Source organism: Geotrypetes seraphini, chromosome 7 (genome assembly GCF_902459505.1).
Source record: "Geotrypetes seraphini chromosome 7, aGeoSer1.1, whole genome shotgun sequence".
Taxonomy (NCBI): Eukaryota; Metazoa; Chordata; class Amphibia; order Gymnophiona; family Dermophiidae; genus Geotrypetes; species Geotrypetes seraphini.
The window spans coordinates 124,003,583-124,022,955 of record NC_047090.1 but is presented as its reverse complement, the minus strand read 5'-3'; the positions used below and the strand labels follow the sequence as shown (position 1 = coordinate 124,022,955).

At 41.3% G+C, this 19,373-nt stretch overlaps 1 protein-coding gene and 1 long non-coding RNA gene across 2 annotated transcripts in view; one reads left to right on the top strand and one right to left on the bottom strand.

Annotated features, from left to right (window-relative positions):
• The window catches only part of LOC117363824, a 92,808-nt gene that overhangs the window by 64,588 nt on the left and 8,847 nt on the right, over positions 1-19,373 (top strand). The window lies entirely within an intron of this gene.
• Positions 5,430-19,373, bottom strand: part of PNN (pinin, desmosome associated protein) — a 48,959-nt gene continuing 35,015 nt past the window's right edge. Inside the window, exon 9 of the mRNA XM_033952219.1 lies at positions 5,430-7,551. Within this exon, the coding sequence (XP_033808110.1) occupies positions 6,278-7,551 (1,274 nt within the window). The 3' untranslated portion in view covers positions 5,430-6,277. The remainder of the gene's footprint in view (positions 7,552-19,373) is intronic.

Here is a 19,373-nt window from a genome sequence, read left to right as displayed (position 1 = left end):
GCACTTTTAACCGTTTGATTAATCTGCACTTGCATAGAGAGCTTTGCATCCAAATATACCCCCAGCATCTTAATATATGGTGAGACAGATAAAGTCACATCCTGCACCTTCAATTCTCTTGTGTCCAGCAGTAATTCATCATTCCCCTAAAAACAATCACCTCTCTCTTTCAAATTCAGGACCATTTTATTCTCATGCATCCAGCTTGTTATCTTAGTCATACACTCTTCCAATTTCTGGAAAACATATTCCACACCATTCAAGATAGGAAAGAAAACATGAATATTGTCTACGTTTGTGCAGCAGTATACTCTCAGTTCATCAATAACCTCTCCTATTGATGCAACATATATGTTGAACAATAGAACAGTTAATGCAGACCCTTGGAGCACCCCTTTCTTCAACATTATGATCTCAGATGACCGTGATCCACATTTTATGACAAATTTCCAATCTATAAGAAAAGATCTAAATCAATTTAACACCACTCCACCCAGCCGTAACATATCTAGCAATATAGATGGATCCACTGTATCAAGAGATACCAGACAGAAAGTATTACCTACATCAATCTCTCTTCTCAAAACATCAAGAGTTGATAACAATGTTTCAACTCCGTGCCCTTTCCTAAATCCATGATGTTCATTATCTAACCAGTTCTCTCTCTCAACATATAGTTCTAATTCTCTTAATACGATATTCTCAATGATTTTAGATACTAATGGAAGAAACTAAATTGGTCTAAAATTGTTCAAATTTTTCCTATCCAAATTCTCTCTAACAGGGAGTTAACTGTTGCAATTTTACAAGCATCTGGCATAACACCTATCTACAAGGATTTATTAACCATCTTTGACAACGCATTACATCTCTCTTCAACTATTCCCTTCACTACCACTGACGAGCATGGTTCAAGCATTGATCTTGCTGGTATTAAACTAAAAATCACAGATTTTCTCTCTTCCTCACTCACTGGTGCAAAAGTAGACCATTCTGCTGCAATCTCCCTTTCATAACTTAGACATTCATTCTGTACTACATATTCATCATCACCCTTCTCTACTTCACATTCATTGTTTACCTTATCATCATTCTCCTCTGTCAAGTTCTCTACCTTAACTAAACTTTCAACATAATGATCTGCATTCAACCGCTTCTGCGTCCCACTCTCATATCCTTTCACCACCGAATATACCACAATAAACATGAGAACGATTTGCATACAAACTCAACTGGCTGGGCATGCCCCAAAAACTGGTTGCAGAAGCACTGTAAATGATACTAATAAGTCATGGGATAAGAAGTAATGTCTTATTGTGGATTAAGATAGGAAGCAAAAAGCAGATAAACTGTTTCGCTGTATTCACCTTTTGTACAACTCAGATCATACAAATTTAGCAAGTTCCCTTACTATTTAAATCCTCTGCTGTAGGCAAAAACACATGTTCTAAGAAATGTTTGTCATATGTTAAATACTTACTAACCTTACTAGAAAAAAAAAAAAAAAAATCAAAGCATGCAGTGTTCCATACCCAATCTTTGGCATTTTAACAACAAAAAAGGCATCCTCAACTAGGAAAAAGGCATGGTAATTTCCACAGTAATGAGTACCCTGATATAAGGAATATGTATTTGCTTCCTGTGATTTTACAGGTCAAGCTTCGTATTTCTGAAGCAGTGGTGAGGGCATCCCTTGCTCTCTAAAAAAAACATATGATAAAATAGTAGTCTCAATTTGCGTCTGCTTTTCTGTGCTCCTACTCACCCCTTAATTTTTTTTTTTTAAATCTAGTTGGTCTCGCTCAAAGTTTAGAGCTGCCATCTTCTTTTGTCATATCTGCTCAATGCCATTATTCTCCATGGCCTTTTCCTCCTTGCATTAATTCATTATCCATCCACTTAAGAATTTCTTTTAAGATTCTATAACTTTTGGTCCATGTTTCAAAAGTAGTCTATAAAACTTTCACTACTCTCAGAATATCAAGAAAAGGTCTGGGTGAATCACGGTCATTAATCCATACTTGCACATTAAATCATTTGGACTACTGTAATGCTTTGGTGGCTGGTCTTCTTTCATGTACTTCAGCTTGTTCAAAATACTATAAAATTGATCTATAAAGCTAGGACATACAACCATGTCTTCTGTTTGAACAGCACTGGCTACCAATTAGTACAATCCAATTTAAAATTCTGACCCTTACTCATAAGGCTGTTTACATTGGCTCACCTCTATACCCATCTTCACTCATCATCTTTCCCCACAATCACTGCAATCATCTAATAGCACTCTCCTCACCATTCTTTCAGTCACCAAACAGATTCACTATCACTCAGCTCTATGGATTTTAGCTGTATGGCTTCCTTTCTAGGGAATTTGTTCCCAGTTCAACATCAGCCAAATCTACACTGAAGGAGGACAATGCATTCTACAACCCACTACCAAAGGATAGATATCAGTTAACCCAAAGAAACTTACAATAAATGTCAAGATGATACAGGTTTAGAACTGTCTTTGTAACATAACATAAAAATTTTATTTGTATAACGTGATACACCGTGGAGTTCGATTCGGTTAACAAAAATTAACTAGAGACTGTACATAATCAGTGTGGATACAGATACAAACAGCCTAGAGCAGGAAAAGATCTGCAAGTTACAGTCACAGTAATTAATGCGAAGATCCACATAGGTAAACAGCCTAAATTACAGTTAAGAGTTATAGAGGTACCCAAATAAAGGGAGCAAGAGAGGAGTGGGACATAACGATAGACAGATATATGTAGATATTGGTGCATGTAATAATGGCCAATGATGTAACAGGTCAAGATCAATCTTTGTATGTATACAAGCTTCTGTAAAGCTATTTGCTGAATATAACCCGCTTAGAACTCCGGAATGTGAGATTTGGCGGGATAAAAGTAGACACATAACAAAACATCAGAGGCCTCTTTTAGGAAGTTTAAGTGAGCCCTCAAAACTTGTCGTACTCATGCTTTATTAACCCTTGACTGATATTTTCCTTCAGGTAATTTTAGATTACCTTTTCCTCTAATTTTATTGTACTTCTTGTGTGTTCCAATTGCCTGTTCATTCTGTGTTCCAGTTTACTACTGTAATGTGCCATCCAATTCCCTCCCCCTTTTTGTACTCCTTACTTTGTAACCTATGTAGAAATATGTCCAAAAATGTTTACTATGCCTATTTTGTGTACACTGGCTTGATGTGCTCCAGAAAGGCAGTACAATGCATTCTCACTATTCACACATCCAATATTTGTGATTTCGCTTATCTGCAGGTACGCACATTCTGACTGCAATTTGTGCCACTATGTTCATGTATTCACAGACCTGCGCATTTAAAAATCTGTCTTCTTTGCTTTTGTTTCTGAAAATGGCCACCAAGCATCCAGGGAGCAAGTTGCAAGCAACAACTCCAAAAAAAAGGAGCATGTTACTTCTATAAGCAGTACTGCATATAAAAAAGTGTTTGCAACATTCTGAATGTTCCATATACTGTAGTTGTTAAGTGCTGTCCCAAGCAGGAACCTAACCCTGTTTTTCCTACAGGATCCATTATTCGCTGTTTTGAGGAACCACAATTATAGCTGGAATCTAACATCTATTTTCCCATACATGCATTGTTCTGTTGTTTGCAAAGATTTTTGGGAACCATACTGCCACAAATGTACATCAAAAATAGATATTGCAGCATCTCTACATCTCCCTCCTCATCCTGCTATTCCAAACTGCAACACTCTTGTGACCTTTTCAAATGGCTTCTCATCAGTTTCTTTTAAGATGATTTGTTACTCTACTAGTGCTACCCGATTCAGGAAAAATTTTTTTATTCAATTCAATTAACTTTTCCTGCCCTATTGGTGGGTTTTGGATTGAGTTTTTGTTTTTTTCCCAAACATCCTGGCGGGTTTATTTTGTAGCCACCCACCCTTTGCCCTCTCAACCCCACGCCAGTGCTGTGGTGTAAATAAAACCAAAAAGACTTCTTCTGTGTTAGGTCCTAGCTCATGCTCACTGTCTAACACCAGCTTTGACAGGATACAAGTTTCAAATCTGACATATTGTAATCAGAAAATAGAAAATAAGGTAATTTTTGCTACCTTTTGTTGTCTGGTCATTTTATTATTCAAAATCATGTTGGTCCCAGGCTCTGGTTTGTTTGTCTTCTGTTAACTAACTCACAAGGGTTTCTGGTCCATTTGATGTTTTCTTCTTTCTCTGTGCTCATCATCCATCTTTCAACTCTTTACCTTTCCTTCCACTGTCATATCCAACATTTCTTTCCCATTGTCTACCATCTCTCTCTGCCTTGTGCCCTAGGTCAAACCTCTCTATTCTCCTCCGTGCAGCATCTCTCCCTTCCATTATCATGTGAAATATTTCTCTCTCCCCCATGCACCATCGCTCCCTGCCTTCCACCCTATGTCCAACATTTCTCTCTCTTCTCCACCATATACATGATTGCTCCCTCTCACCCTTTCTACCTCTTTATTACACTCCCTTCCTCTCCTCCACCCCATGTCCAACAATTCTTCCTGTCTTTCCCCCTATGCAGTAGCTTCCATCCCTCCCATCCCCTTGTGCAGCACTTCCTGACTGACACTGCCCTCCCCCACCCCCGGAGGTCTGACATATAGTTGGGTCTCCTAATGCAGCAGCAGTGGATGGTTAGCAGACACAGGCTCTGAACAGGCTTGTTTGCGGCCTGCTCCATCAGGGCTTCCCTCTGCCACGTCATCAGTGGCACAAACAAGTCTGTTCAGAGCCTGCATCTGCTAGCCATCCACCACCACTGCTGCTGCTTTAGGAGGCCCTCAAGGTATGTTAGGCCTCACTGGGAGGTGGGGGGGAGAGGAGGACTATTCACTACTGAACAGTGAGTCCAATTTTTTGGGGGGAAACAAATAGATTTGAATTGATTCATCAAAGTAAATTGATTCAAATCGGCGAATCGGGCAGCACTACTTTATACTAGTGAAAGAACTGTGTGAATTATATTCAGCAGTAAAAGATTAAAAAAAACATCAAAATTCTGACAATAATAGAGGTTGAAAAGTCTCGTTAAGATAAAATCCTTCCATTCTGTACTGCAACTGTAGTAGCTGAACAGATCTTGAAGAAAACTAGAATTTTATTAGGTTGCAATATATCTTTTAAAGGGCCCAAAAGAAAGCTGATTTAGTTATAATAGTACATAGGTTTTTGAGACCAGATATCCTTCCTTCCCTTGTGTGATATCAAAAACACAGGCACTACACCAGCTGCTTTTGTGCATATCCTTTAGTAAAAGTTATCATAACTTGCTAACAGTAAACTAAGATATATCAAACATGCAAGTCATAGGAATGAGTCACATTCTACAATAAATTAATCCTCAAACATGTCCCCAATCAAATAGGCAGGGATTCCAAAACATTTTCAGGCATTAACAATGCCATCCAAAAAAATCATGTTTATTTGCACATATACAGTACAGGCTAACAAGTATTGAAGATAATCATATAAAATTAAAATACAAACAACAAGCGATAAAATATTTTATTACACCAGAAGCATTTGGTTTGCTAAATGGATACACATCCAGTAGAACTTCTCCATCCCCCCCTTCCACAGTTTGTAAAAAGTTTTAATTTTCATGGGTTCCAGTAACAAGTTTGGTTATACAACAGTAAGACGGATTGCAGTCCCAGTTGATACCAATATTATAGTTCTGTTATTTTCACAGAAACCAAAAGGGAAGATCCTCCCATCAGATAAATTATACAGGATGATAGGGGAGAAATTCAAGGAAAAACAGATGATTCTAACAATTCTGTGATCCTCTAAGAAAAACTAAGAATTGAAAAAAAAAAATATTCTAACACTGCACATCTTAAAACCATTTATTTAAAATGTATATTTCTTTCTACAAAATGAACTATAGTACAGAATAAGAAGGGATTCCATGGAATTGCCTTTTAAAATATACAGATCTTAATGAATCAAGGGCAGTTTTTAAAAAAATGAGTCAAAAGGAATGTTACCCTTTTACTTTTGTTTTCTTTATTACAAGTTCTGAAATGTCACATAATTTGGTAAATCCATTTTTACAAAATTATGTAAAAAGTACAATGTCTGGTCAGTTTCAATGCACGTTTCCCAAACAAGTCTACAACATGCAATTCTTAAGGCAGCATCCACCATATGGGGGAAAGAAATCCTTTTAGCCATCCAGACATCTGCTGCAAAGAACAAGCTGTGCGCTCCTGGTGTTTCTTCCATCAACGCCTTTTGTCTTTCCTGTCTGATTTACGGTCTCTCTCACTCCGTGAGGATCTTTTGCCTGATCGACTGCTTTCTGATATAGACCTCTTTCTGTCAGGCCTCGAAATTTTAGCCTTGGATCCTTTTGCATCTCTGCTGCTAAGTTTTGAAGACTTGTGACTTTTATCTATTCCTGATGCATCCCTCCGCTTTCGATCCATGCTTCGCCTCCGCTTTCTCTCTCTTACATGGCCATGCCCCCTGCTCCGGCTTCTACTCTCACTGCTGCTACTACTGCCGCTGCTACTGCTTCCACTGCTACTACTGCTGCTGCTAGAACTGCTCTGGCTACTACTGCTTCCACTGCTAGAACTGCTTCCACTACTGCTGCTGCTTGAAGTGCTACTGGTACTACTGCTGCTGCTGCTATGACTTTTACTCTTGCTGGTTTTGTGCCTAGCCCTTCCCCTGCTTCTGCTCCTGGTTTTGCTTTTGAAATTTACAGTTAAGTCTTGGGCTGGCTCGATATGAGCATCAGCCACCTTTACAGTCACTATCATAGTTTCTTCTAGGTCTATCTCCTGTCCTGGCTCTTTTCTTAACTGAGTGAAGATCCGAGGCCGAGGACAGAATTCTGGCTCAAGCTCTTTTTCTTCCTCTTGCTTTTCTAAGAATTCAACCTCCATCTCAAGATTGTTGGCATTCTCTCTTTCCATTTCAATAATGGATTCTTTTTCTGTATAAACCTCAGACTCCACTATTGTCTCCGTCTCGAGTTCTGCTTCTTTGCTATTCTCACTTTCTGCTAATTCTACACTATCAACTTGATTTGTCTCCATTTCCTTTGGTTCATTACTCTCCTCATTCTTCCCTTCATCTTCCTCTATCACTACCATACTTTCCTGTTGACTTTCCTGGTGCCTCTCATCTTCCCCTCCCTCTATTTCCTCTTCTGCCATTCTAACCTCAGTTTCCTCCTTTGGCTCCTCCTCTTCCTCCTCTTCTCTGTCTGCATCACTATGAGGTATACCTACTTTCTTTTCCTCTTCCTCATCCTCTCCTGCATCTTCCATCTCTATATCATTGTGCTGGTTACCTGTCTCCTCCAACTCTTCCTCCTGCTGAGCCACCTTACCCTCTTGCCGTGCAACCTCCTCTTCTTTCTTTTCTTTCTTCTGTTCTTCACGCTGTGCCTCTGGTTGTTCTTTTCCTTTCATAGATTGTCGTCTAGGCCTAGCCTCCATTCTGTTTATTTGCTCTGCAAACTCAATACGTCTGTTTTCAAAAATTGCTGTAAAGAGAGGCATATAAAGAGCTATATTAATCATAGCTGACAAATATCTATGAAAACAGTACAATTCAACTGAATCAATAGGGAGGTTTCACATTTCCTTACAATGGTTTAATTTCCCTGTTTATATAACTAGCTTACATTTATGAGCAATAATGAGTTAACCATATCAATCTGGAGCTGTACATTAAATATTGTTAAATTCAAAACATTATTTGAAAACATTATTTGAAAAAGATTACAAAACAGATCAACCTACTCAACATGAGAGGCCTAACTAATTTATTGAATTGTTTTTAGGAGATTATTTTCTCTTTGGCTTCAGCTATGTAGATTTATTACACAGAAATACTGCAAACTGTAAGAACTAGTGAAAAACTAGGCCAGCCTGATTGCTCAGTGACTGTACTCTATTTTCATGTACAGGAATCTGGTTTTGAATCCTAGATCAGTTGTTCCACTTCTCAGGTTGGCCAGAGAGGGTATATTCAGACTCTTGGTGAGTAGAGTGGCAGAATTGTTATCAAGCAATAATACCTAGTGATCCAATTTAGGGATCATGATAGGGGAACCTTCCAGACCCCTGCAATCTGGAGATTCTCAATAAAATAACCAATGAAATAAATTGGGAGAGAATATAAAATAAAGTAAAAATTCCTCAGGTACTTATAAATGAAGGTTTGCGGTGCCAAATTCACTGGAAGACTTCAATGGTTATTCAAATCAACTTGAAACATGAAATAAGAGCAAAATTTCTAACTTATATATCTGGAGCACAAACTTACAAATGCCACCATTGCTTACTCAAGTTTGAGATATTTTATTTACTTCAGTTTCTCTTGAGTTGTACTTTAAAACTTTAGTAAACATATTACTAAATTGGTGATAATATTTAAAATTACTGATGGACCCACTTGCACAAGGGTACTTAGCAAATATCTAAGGATATGTTACTCTTAGATACTTTTAGACTGTTGAGCCTTATAGATTTAAAATTAGTATATACTAGTGCTGCCCGATTCAGGGGGAAAAAAAAATTTTTGATTTGATTTTCCTGCCCAGTTGGGTGAGTTATTTTTCATTTTGGTGGGTTTATTTTATAGCCTCTTCACCCCCTTTGCCCTCTCCTACCCGCCTTACATTCGTGCCTTTCAGTTTTACCCAACGCATTTCCAATCCTCCCACGTTCCCATCCAGACAATAATTCCTTGACGTAAGCCCCCATCTGAACAAAGTTTTTTTTTTTAAAGTCTAGAACTTTTGCGAAGGAGGATTACGAAGACCTGCAACAGGACATAAACACGCTCGAGATATGGGTTGCGACATGGCAAATGAGGTTTAACGTAGTTAAGTGTAAGGTGATGCATGTCGGTAACAAAAATCTTATACACAAATGCAGGATATCTGGTGCAGTACTTGGAGAGACCCCCCAGGAAAGAGACTTGGGAGTACTAGTCGACAAGTCAATGAAGCCATCCGCGCAATGCGCGGCAGCAGTGAAAAGGGCAAACAGAATGCTAGGAATGATTAAGAAAGGGATCACGAACAGATCAGAGAAGGTTATCATGCCGCTGTAACCGGTCATGAAACGCCCTCACCTGGAATACTGCGTCCAGTACTGGTCGCCGTACATAAAGAAGAACACAGCGCTACTCGAAAAGGTCCAGAGAAGAGCGACTAAAATGGTTAAGGGGCTGGAGGAGTTGTCGTACGGTGAGAGATTAGAGAAGCTGAGCCTCTTCTCCCTTGAAAATAGGAGACATGATTGAAACATTCAAGATAATGAAAGGAATAGAGTTAGTAAATAAAGACAGGTTGTTCACCTTCTCCAAGGTAGAGGACGAGAGGACACTCTCTAAAGTTAAAAGGGGATAGATTCCGTACAAACATAAGGAAGTTCTTCTTCACCCAGAGAGTGGTAGAAAACTGGAACGCTCTTCCGGAGGCTGTTATAGGAGAAAACACCCTCCAGGGATTCAAGACAAAGTTAGATAAATTCCTGCTGAACCAGACCGTATGCAGGTAAGGCTAGTCTCAGTTAGGGAACTGGTCTTTGACCTAAGGGATGCTGCGTGAGCGAACTACTGGGCATGATTGACCACTGGTCTGACCCAGCAACGGCAATTCTTATGTTCTATACCCATTGTGAGACTCTCCAGCAGCTGAAGCAGGCTATAGCCGTGCATGCCATTTTTCCATCCACGGCCTTACTGCCAATCCGGTGCGCCCTTTCACACTCGAAATGAGGGCCAGGATCCCACCAAACCAAGCTTCTCTGGCATCCAGGAGTCAAAGATATCATATAACTCTGAATCTTTAACAGTCTCAGGGAGGCCAACTAGGCGCAAATTGTTGCACCTGTTCCGATTCTCATACTCCTCCAGCTGGTCCTGCATCTCTGCTCCCTGCTTGCACAGCTCCGTCACCTGTACCTCCAATGCAGTGCACATGTCCTCTGACGTCGAGACCTGCTGCTCTACCTCCGCGATCTGCCGGCTCTGAGAATCAATTTTCTCATTGATCTCCTCTACTGCTGACTGTAATTTGTTAAGGCGGTCTGCCAACGCTGCCGATGCAGAGCATGTGATCTCCTGGATCCAGTCACCCGCCGGAATGGTAAAAGACGCGGGCTCCGCCGCCATCTTGGTTAAGGGTGGAGCTTTTTTCAGGCCGGTTTAGCTGCACAGGTTGCCTCGCCACTCTCCAATCCCTGCCAAAAAGATTGGGCAGCCTGCCATAGCTCTTGGGGGGGGGGGGAGGAAGGGGATAGAACACCCAAAAAGCACAGTTACTTACCGTAACAGTTATCCAGGGATAGCAGGCAGATATTCTCATGTATGAGTGACATCACCGACAGAGCCCCGGTACAGACACACTTTAAAAGTGCATCGCCACATTAAGAGTTTAGAAAGTTCGCAATAGTCCGAACTGTGAATGCGCGAGTGCCTTCCCGCCCAACGTAGGGCATGTGGTCCCTCAGTTAAGATAAGCCAGCTAAGAAGCCAACCCAGGGAGGTGGGTGGGTTGTGAGAATATCTGCCTGCTGTCCCTGGATTACACCTGTTACGGTAAGTAACTGTGCTTTATCCCAGGACAAGAAGGCAGCATATTCTCACGTATGGGTGACCTTCAATCTAACAGAAATGGGATGGTGGGAGAGTTGGCCTTAGGAAAATAAATTATGTTAATACAGATAGGTCAAAGTGCCCATCCTGTCTGGAGAAGGACTCCAGACAATAGTGATAAGTGAATGTATGAACTGAGGACCAGGTGGCAGCTTTACAGATTTTCTCAAAGGGAATAGATCTGAGGAAAGCAACAGAAGCTGCCAAAGCTCTAATTTAATGGCTATAATACGAGAGTCCCTTGCCAGTCCAGTCTGAGCAAAACAGAATGAGATGCCAGCAGCCAGCCAGTTGGAAATCGTTCACTTGGATATAGGATACTTCAACTTGTTTGGATCAAAAGAGATGAACATTTGGGGAGATGTGCGATGTGGCTTTGTCAGGTCAATGTAGTAGGCCAAAGCTCATTTACAGTCCAAGGTATGTAAAGCGGCTTCTTCAGAATGAGAAAGAAGCTTGGGAAAAAACACTGGTAGAAGAAGTGATTAAGTGAGATGAAAATAAGTGACAACTTTTATTAGAAACTTTGGATGTGTGTGGGGAACCAGCTTGTTATTATGAAAAACAGTGAAGGATGCATCTGCTACCAAGACATGCGACTTACTGACCCTCTTAGCGGAGGTGAGAACAATAAGGAATACCACTTTCCAGGTAAGAAACATGAGATGAGCTGTGGCCTTTGGTTCAAATGGTAGCTACATCAAGGTGGAAAGAACTACATTAAGGTCCCAGATGAGAGGAGGCGGCTTGAGAGATGGTTTGACATTGAAAAGATCCTTCATGAACTGGAGACTAAAGGATGAGCAAGAAGAAGTTTACCCTCGATTGGGATATGAAAAGCGGTAATAGCACTGAGATGAAGTCTGATAGATGTATACTTGGCTGATCATAAACTAAAAGGTAATATTTTAGCAGTAGGGAATCATTCATACCACATTAACAACAACTCTTGACATCACACCATCAATATCAAAAAGTATAAAACAACGGAGAAAAATAAACCTCAATTGCGAGAGGCCGGGACTACACAAGTACCCGAGCCAACTCACATCATCACTGATTTATAAAAAACTCCGTGTACATTTAAATAAATGATTTTGGAGTCACGTGATGCAGTGAGCCGGCGCGCATCTAGCTCAGCCAGCTCCGGAGCTCGTTCCTTTCTTACGCATCAAAACGGGACGAACGGCGAACATTTTACAGTGAATTTCGGCGAAATCGGTGGGGAATTATATGGACAGATTCCTTACTAAAAATCAACCAGCCATGTCCACAAAATCGGCGAAGAAGGATAAAGAAAAGGGTAAACCCACCGAAGACAAAATGGCGGATCCAACATGTGGCGTGCTACGACAATTTACGCCGGAGACGCTGGCAGAATTGAAAAATATAGTTACCCAGGCATTATCTCCCAGTATGGAGCAGTTGTCCGCACAACTAACAAAATTGGAAACTATTATGGAGGATCATTCAGCGAGAGTGACAGCGTTGGAAGAATGCGTATCAGCAACGGAAGATGAGGCCCGCGTCGTAACAACGGATGTGGCACGCATGAAAGTGCAATTGGACCAACAACAAGCTAAATTGGAGGACCTTGAAAACAGGTCCCGAAGGGGGAACTTACGATTTATGGGGTTCCCTGAGACGGTCACAGACTCCTCTCTTCTTTCTGTGCTTGAATCATGGCTAGCTAGTGAATTGCCTATGCCAGCTATCCTGGGCCCAGCGCGCTTTGAACGGGTCCACCGTGTAGGACCCCGAGCGGGGAATGATCAGAGGCCCAGGGTAGTGATTGGGAAACTTCACAACTATAGGCACAAAGTGGAGATACTCAGAGAATTTCGCCTTAAAAGGGAGAAACTGAACTATGATTCTATTCCCATTCGAATTGGTCAGGATTACTCTGCTGCATTGACGGAAAAGAGGAAAGTATTCTATCCTCTCTGCAGGAAGCTGGCTGTTCTCAAATGTCGCTTCCTATTTCTTTATCCAGCTATCCTGAAAATTCAACTAGAGGGCAAATGGCACGTGTTTGACTCGGATGTGCTGGCTGGGGAATTCATTAACAGACTGGGGACCCCAGGGTCATCTACACCCTGAACATGCTGAACAAGGCTTACATAACTCTGTGTGATTTACCAATGTAGATTACTGATTATGCTGTTTTTCCCATAATGTTTTTTCTTTTCCTTTTCTGTACAAAAGGAGGGGACGAGTTTCCATGGCACCAGAGACGTGATCCGCCTTCCTGTATCCTAGTGTTACGGGATGGGTTCTTGCTTTGGGGGAGAAGTTTGGGAACAGGGGTTCAAAGGGAGGGTGGGGGGGAATTAGGGAGGGGATTTGTGTGTGGGGAAGTGTGTATCTTTTGACTTATCCTCCAATGTGACATGGCAAAGTAAGCCAGAATATTTTCACGGGTTTCATGAGCATTTCAACTCTGGTGGTCCCTCAGGCGAAGGCTGGGCGCCTGGGGCATTCCAGGAAATACTGTTGAGGCAGGCTTGTTTTTGTGGTCATGGTGAGTGGTAGGACATTTAGAATATTGTCCTGGAATGTTGGGGACATAACTTCTCCAGTGAAGCGGACTAAGATCCTGAGCAGATTGAAACATCATAAGGTAGATCTTGCTTGCATACAGGAAACTCGACTAAATATGACTGAACACGCTAAATTACAAAGGGGTTGGGTGGGTCAGATTTTTTCTGCCTCCTCCACTAATAAACATGCTGGAGTGGCCCTATTGGTGCGTAGAGGTTTTCCGGGAAGGGTGGAGCAATTACATATGGATTCCTTGGGCAGATCCCTACTTTGTCGGGTGACTATGTCGGATCGGGTATTCAACATTCTTAAAGTTTATGGTCCTAATCAATACGATCATAAATTCTTTCAAGGCCTGGTTAAATTAGGCCAACGTGACCCTACAAAGCCATTACTGATCCTGGGTGATTTCAATCAGGTCCTGGACCCAGTGCAGGACCGTACTGGGCCAGGTACGAGTCAATGCTCGGTTCCACACAAAGGCCTACCATATTTGTGTGACGCCCTGGATCTTATAGACCCTTGGAGATTACTACATCCACGAGAGAGGGACTTTACGCACCAATCTCGGGTACACCAATCCTTTTCCAGAATAGATTACATTCTAGTATCAACACCCCTATTTTCCCAGATTGAGGCTTCAGAAATTGGTCCTCTCTCCATATCGGACCACTGCCCGATATGGATGGACATACTTAATGAGACATCTCAGTTTTTAGGTGGGTGGCGCTTCCCTTCTTATTTAATGGATAATCAAGACTTTATAAGTGGGAAGACTATCTTCGTTTTAATGCTCAACATAGGGAGACACCTCTCCTATTTTGGGAGACGGCTAAGTCAGTCCTCCAGGGAGACATTATATCCTATGTAGTGGCATATAGAAAGCGCGTGGCACAGGGCATTATCCACCTCGAGCGGCAATGCTTGATACTTAAAAAACAACACTTAGCGCATCCGACACCACGCTCTAATGAGCTGTTGACCTCTGCCCAGGTCGCCCTAAATGCCCTGCTTCATGAGCGCACTAAAAAACATTTCTATTATGCCCAACACAAATACTACAGATACGGGAACAAACCGGGCAGATTACTCGCTTCTCTTACTAAATCAAGGAGGCCTAATCGATATATTCCCTGTTTGCATTTGCCCGATGGCACGAAGGTGACGGGAACAGGGGATATATCTGATAGCTTTTTTCGTTATTATAAACAATTCTACTCTTCGGTGGAGGGTGACCTGGGACCCGAGGCAGGTGACTTTCTGGAGGATGCTGGGATGCCAAGATTGTCCTCTCCCATGCGTAATTCCTTAAATAGACCAATACAGGGGAAGGAAATACAGTTAGCGGTGAAACAACTAAGGAACCGAACATCCCCGGGCCCTGATGGGTTTTCCCCGGAATTTTATAAGCTCTTAATCTTACAACTTTGTGGACCCTTGGAGGCGTACTATCAGGCGGCAGATGAGGGGGGAGCATTTCCGGAGGGAGCTAATCATGCACACATAACATTAATTCCAAAACCTGGGAAACGAGAAACAGATATAGAATCATATAGGCCTATTTCTCTACTTAATGTAGACATCAAAATCTTGGATAAGGTATTAGCCAATCGGCTGGCGACATTGCTTCCCCAATTGATTGTTCCAGAGCAGGTAGGCTTTGTCAAACAGCGCCATTCGGTCCTCAATGTTCGAAGATTATTGACGGCCATACACAGAGCTCAAGTAACACGAACGGATGGCATATTGGTTAGCTTAGATGCGGCTAAAGCTTTTGATAAGGTCAACTGGAAATACCTATTTGCCGTACTTTCCTACATGGGTATTACCGGTTGGTTTTCTGACATGATTCGATTATTATATACGTCACCCACTGCTAGCATTTTAGTGAACGGGACGAGGACGCCATCTTTCCAGATAGCGCGAGGGACGAGACAAGGTAGTCCTCTCTCTCCCTTGTTGTTCTTGCTCTATCTGGATCCCTTTCTGCGATCACTGCAGAGAGACGATGGTATATTGGGCCTTCCGGAGGGGGATTCTCAATTACGTGTATTGGCATATGCTGATGATATGCTATTGGCTTTAGCTGACCCACAGGCTTCCCTGATGAGAGCATTAGCCATCTTAGACGAATTTAGTTTATATTCCGGATTATTACTCAACTTTCAAAAATCCTTGGTACTTCCTCTGTCTCGAGAAATCCCTGCCAGGTGGAGGGGGTCCTTTCCTTTGCAATGGGCTACCACTTCCTTGACGTATCTAGGTATAAAAATACCTATAGATATCACCAGCTTATATTCAGTTAATGTCCTGCCACTCCTGACTCTTACACGACAGAAATTATCTATTTGGAGGGACTTTCCTCTATCATTAATGGGTAAAATCGCTTTATATAATATGGTGTTGTTGCCTCAATGGCTTTATATTTTTCAAATGCTCCCTCTTTTGTTGTCCTCCAAACATGAGAAAGAAGTGGGGAAATACCTAACTTCTTATTTGTGGAATGGTAAAAAGGCTAGGATTTCATTGTCCATTTTGACGCTTCCTAAGGTGCAGGGAGGGCTGGGACTTCATAGCCTTCGACTGTTCTCTCAGGCGTGCCAAATGAGGCACCTGAGTGACTGGTTCCGGGGGACTAGCCACTTTTCGGCTACTTCTTCGGAACTTGCTCTTTGCGCCCCATACCACTTTAGTTATTTGTTGCACACTTTACATCTTCCTGGGGGGCCACCACCAGTTGGAGATTTACTTTTTAAACCGCTGCGTTAAGTGTGGAGGCGTTTATGTAAAATGCTAAAGATCAACTCTACAGCCACAGCTTACCTGCCTTTACTGGACAATAAAGACTTTCCACCTGGGACCTCCAAATTTCCAATTTCTGTGTGGAGAACGTCAAATTTGCAATATATCTCTCAGGTGGTAACAGCACAGGGTACGGTACCACCATTCACGATGATGCAGACTGAATATCATTGGACACCTCAGGACTGGTTGGCGTATGCTCAGATGACATCTTATATTCGATCTCTCCCTTCAGCAGGGCTCACAAACCATAGTCAGGAGACTATCTCGGAAGCGTTATGTTTATCAGCACAGACCCAAATTCCATTGAAATTCCATTTACGTTTCCTGCGTGAGAGTTTGGGGTCTATTTCTTATGACTCTTATGCGGCCCGCTGGTCAGGGGATTTGCCATGTGAGGTGACTGGCCTACACATTAAGCAGGGTCTTAAAACCATCTATACTCTTACCCTTCAAGTGACCCTCATTGAATTGAACTATAAATTCTGCCTGCGTCTTTACAGGTCACCAACATACCTTTATCGTGCAAAACTTAGTTCAACAGATACGTGCATTAAATGCGCTCAACCAAGAGCAACATTGGGTCACCAGTTTTGGACATGTCCATTGATACAGGGCTTTTGGATACAACTGCAGCAGCATATCGCCTCAATGTGGCACCATGGTTATGTTAACTGCCCGGAATTGTTGTTCACGATGGTATCTATCCCCCGGGTGTCCCCGAAAGGCTTCCGAGGTTTTTTGGCCCGGACCTTCCTTTTGGGAAAGAAAACAATATTACATTGTTGGATTGTATCGGACCCGCCAACGGTGTCACTTTGGCGAATTCTGATGCTTCATCAAGCATCGATGGAGCGTATGTCCTTGACTTCCTTGGATACTCCCAGAGGCCGTATATTTTGTTCTGTTTGGGAACCCTTTTGGCTAACGTTGACTCATAAAGCTCGTAGTAACTTGTTGAACCCGTAATAACTTGATTGTTGGAGGATGGATCTTTGTTATAGTGGGATGTTGGGGAGGTGGGGTGTTGGGGATGGGGAGGGAGGGGGGAAGATATCAAGTTGAATTGTGTTTGCAATGTTATTTCTGCTTCCTTTGCAAAATCAATAAACATATTTAAACATAAATGATTTCATTCGTGCACAGTCACTATTTTTCAATGATTTTTTCTTTTCAAAAAGATTTTTTTAGTGGTGTGAGCAATATAAGCAGAGTCCAATAATTTAGAACTTATTTATAGCATAAACAGGATCCCGAACTAACTAAAAACTAAACGAGGGCTACAGCTTAACTTTACAGGGAAAAGCAATTGTTGAGGCAAGGAGTTTGGAACAAAAATAAGAGAAAAACATCCACTCATCTGAAGATGCGACGTGACTAAAAAGATTCTCAGTTCCTTATCCCGACAGAAAAGTCTTTCTGTTTCGCCAAGAAGGCTACTTCAGGGGAAAATTCAATGTCCAAATATCTCACGCTTCTTCCAACGCCCCAATTGTAAAGCTGGCTCCTCTCAAAATGGTTCCGGGACTGCGAGACGTGCCCGGCTCGAACAAAAAGACGAACGAACCGGGCGGCTTGACGTCATCACAAAAACGTGATGCGTGATAGGCTAAACCTCAGCTATTAACAAACCCAATTAGATTACAGATCTTATATTTCATAGGACATTACAAAGTTCAATATTAGCGATTATTAGATTTCCTATAATGTTGCAAAAATCAAAAGAAAGGTTGCCATTCATATACAGTGTTGAGGCCATGAGGCTCCAAAGTTTGTAAACGATTGATCCATTGTTGTTCTTTCTGCCATAGCACTCTCCTAATATCCCCTCTCCTTAAAGATACAGTCAGCTTCTCAATCACCCAACATTTCAAGTTGTCGAATCTATGTTCCTGTTGGATACAGTGGGTCACTATGGGGGCTGTCAATTTCCGAGTATTTAAACAGCTTTTATGCTCCGTCACTCTCACTGTTAAAGTGCGTGAGGTTTGGCCTATATAAAGCAGGTCACATGGACACTGAAGTATATACACGATGTTCATTGATTGACAAGTAGAAGTATGGCGCAAACTGTAATTCTTGCCGTCACTCGGATTATTAAAACTAGAAGCAGTAACCATTATATTGCAATTAGCACAGTGGCCACATGGGCTGTGTCCCAGTGCGGTATCCATATTTTCTTGATCAAAACATTCTTTAGATGTATGACATAACCAGTCACTTAAATTCCTGTTTCTTGATTGAGAAAAAATAAATTTCTTATTTTCAAAACAAGGAAGCGTTTTGAGTAATGGAAGATGTCTCTTATATCTTTTAATAATTTGCTGAGACATTCTAGTTTGTTTTATCACACATGGAATCAACTCTTCTTCTACTTGAGGTCTTTTATATTCCAATAGAGTTTCTCTCGGATTGTGTAAAGCTCGTTTTTTTGCTTTCTTAACCACTGCGTATGGGTAATTCCTAGATAATAACCTTTGTTCTAGAATTTTAGATTCTTGAATAAAATTATCTTTAGTGTTACATATTCGTCGGTATCTTAGAAACTGAGCAAAAGGGATACTCGTTTTTAAATGAACAGGATGCATACTATCAAATTTCAGCAGGGTATTTCTATCAGTATCTTTACGATAGACAGAAGTATCAAAACCCTGATCTTTCTTCTGAACTAAAACATCAAGAAAATTGATCTCATTTATGCTATATAACATTGTAAATTTAATAGATCGGTGACATTGATTTATTAGTATCTCAAATTCCAGGAGTTGTTGCAAGGTGCCCGACCATATCATAAAAACGTCGTCAATAAACCGCCACCATTTAATTATGTATTGAAATTCAGATAGTGTGTAGATAAATGATTCCTCAAACCATGACATGTAAAGATTGGCTATGGTGGGTGCAAATGATGCACCCATTGCTATCCCTGAAAGTTGTTTATAAAATTCTCCATTAAAAATAAAGTAATTATTTTTCAAAGATACTAATAAATTAAGTGAATGGTTATGTCATACATCTAAAGAATGTTTTGATCAAGAAAATATGGATACCGCACTGGGACACAGCCCATGTGGCCACTGTGCTAATTGCAATATAATGGTTACTGCTTCTAGCTTTAATAATCCGAGTGACGGCAAGAATTACAGTTTGCGCCATACTTCTACTTGTCAATCAATGAACATCATGTATATACTTCAGTGTCCATGTGACCTGCTTTATATAGGCCAAACCTCACGCACTTTAACAGTGAGAGTGACGGAGCATAAAAGCTGTTTAAATACTCGGAAATTGACAGCCCCCATAGTGACCCACTGTATCCAACAGGAACATAGATTCGACAACTTGAAATGTTGG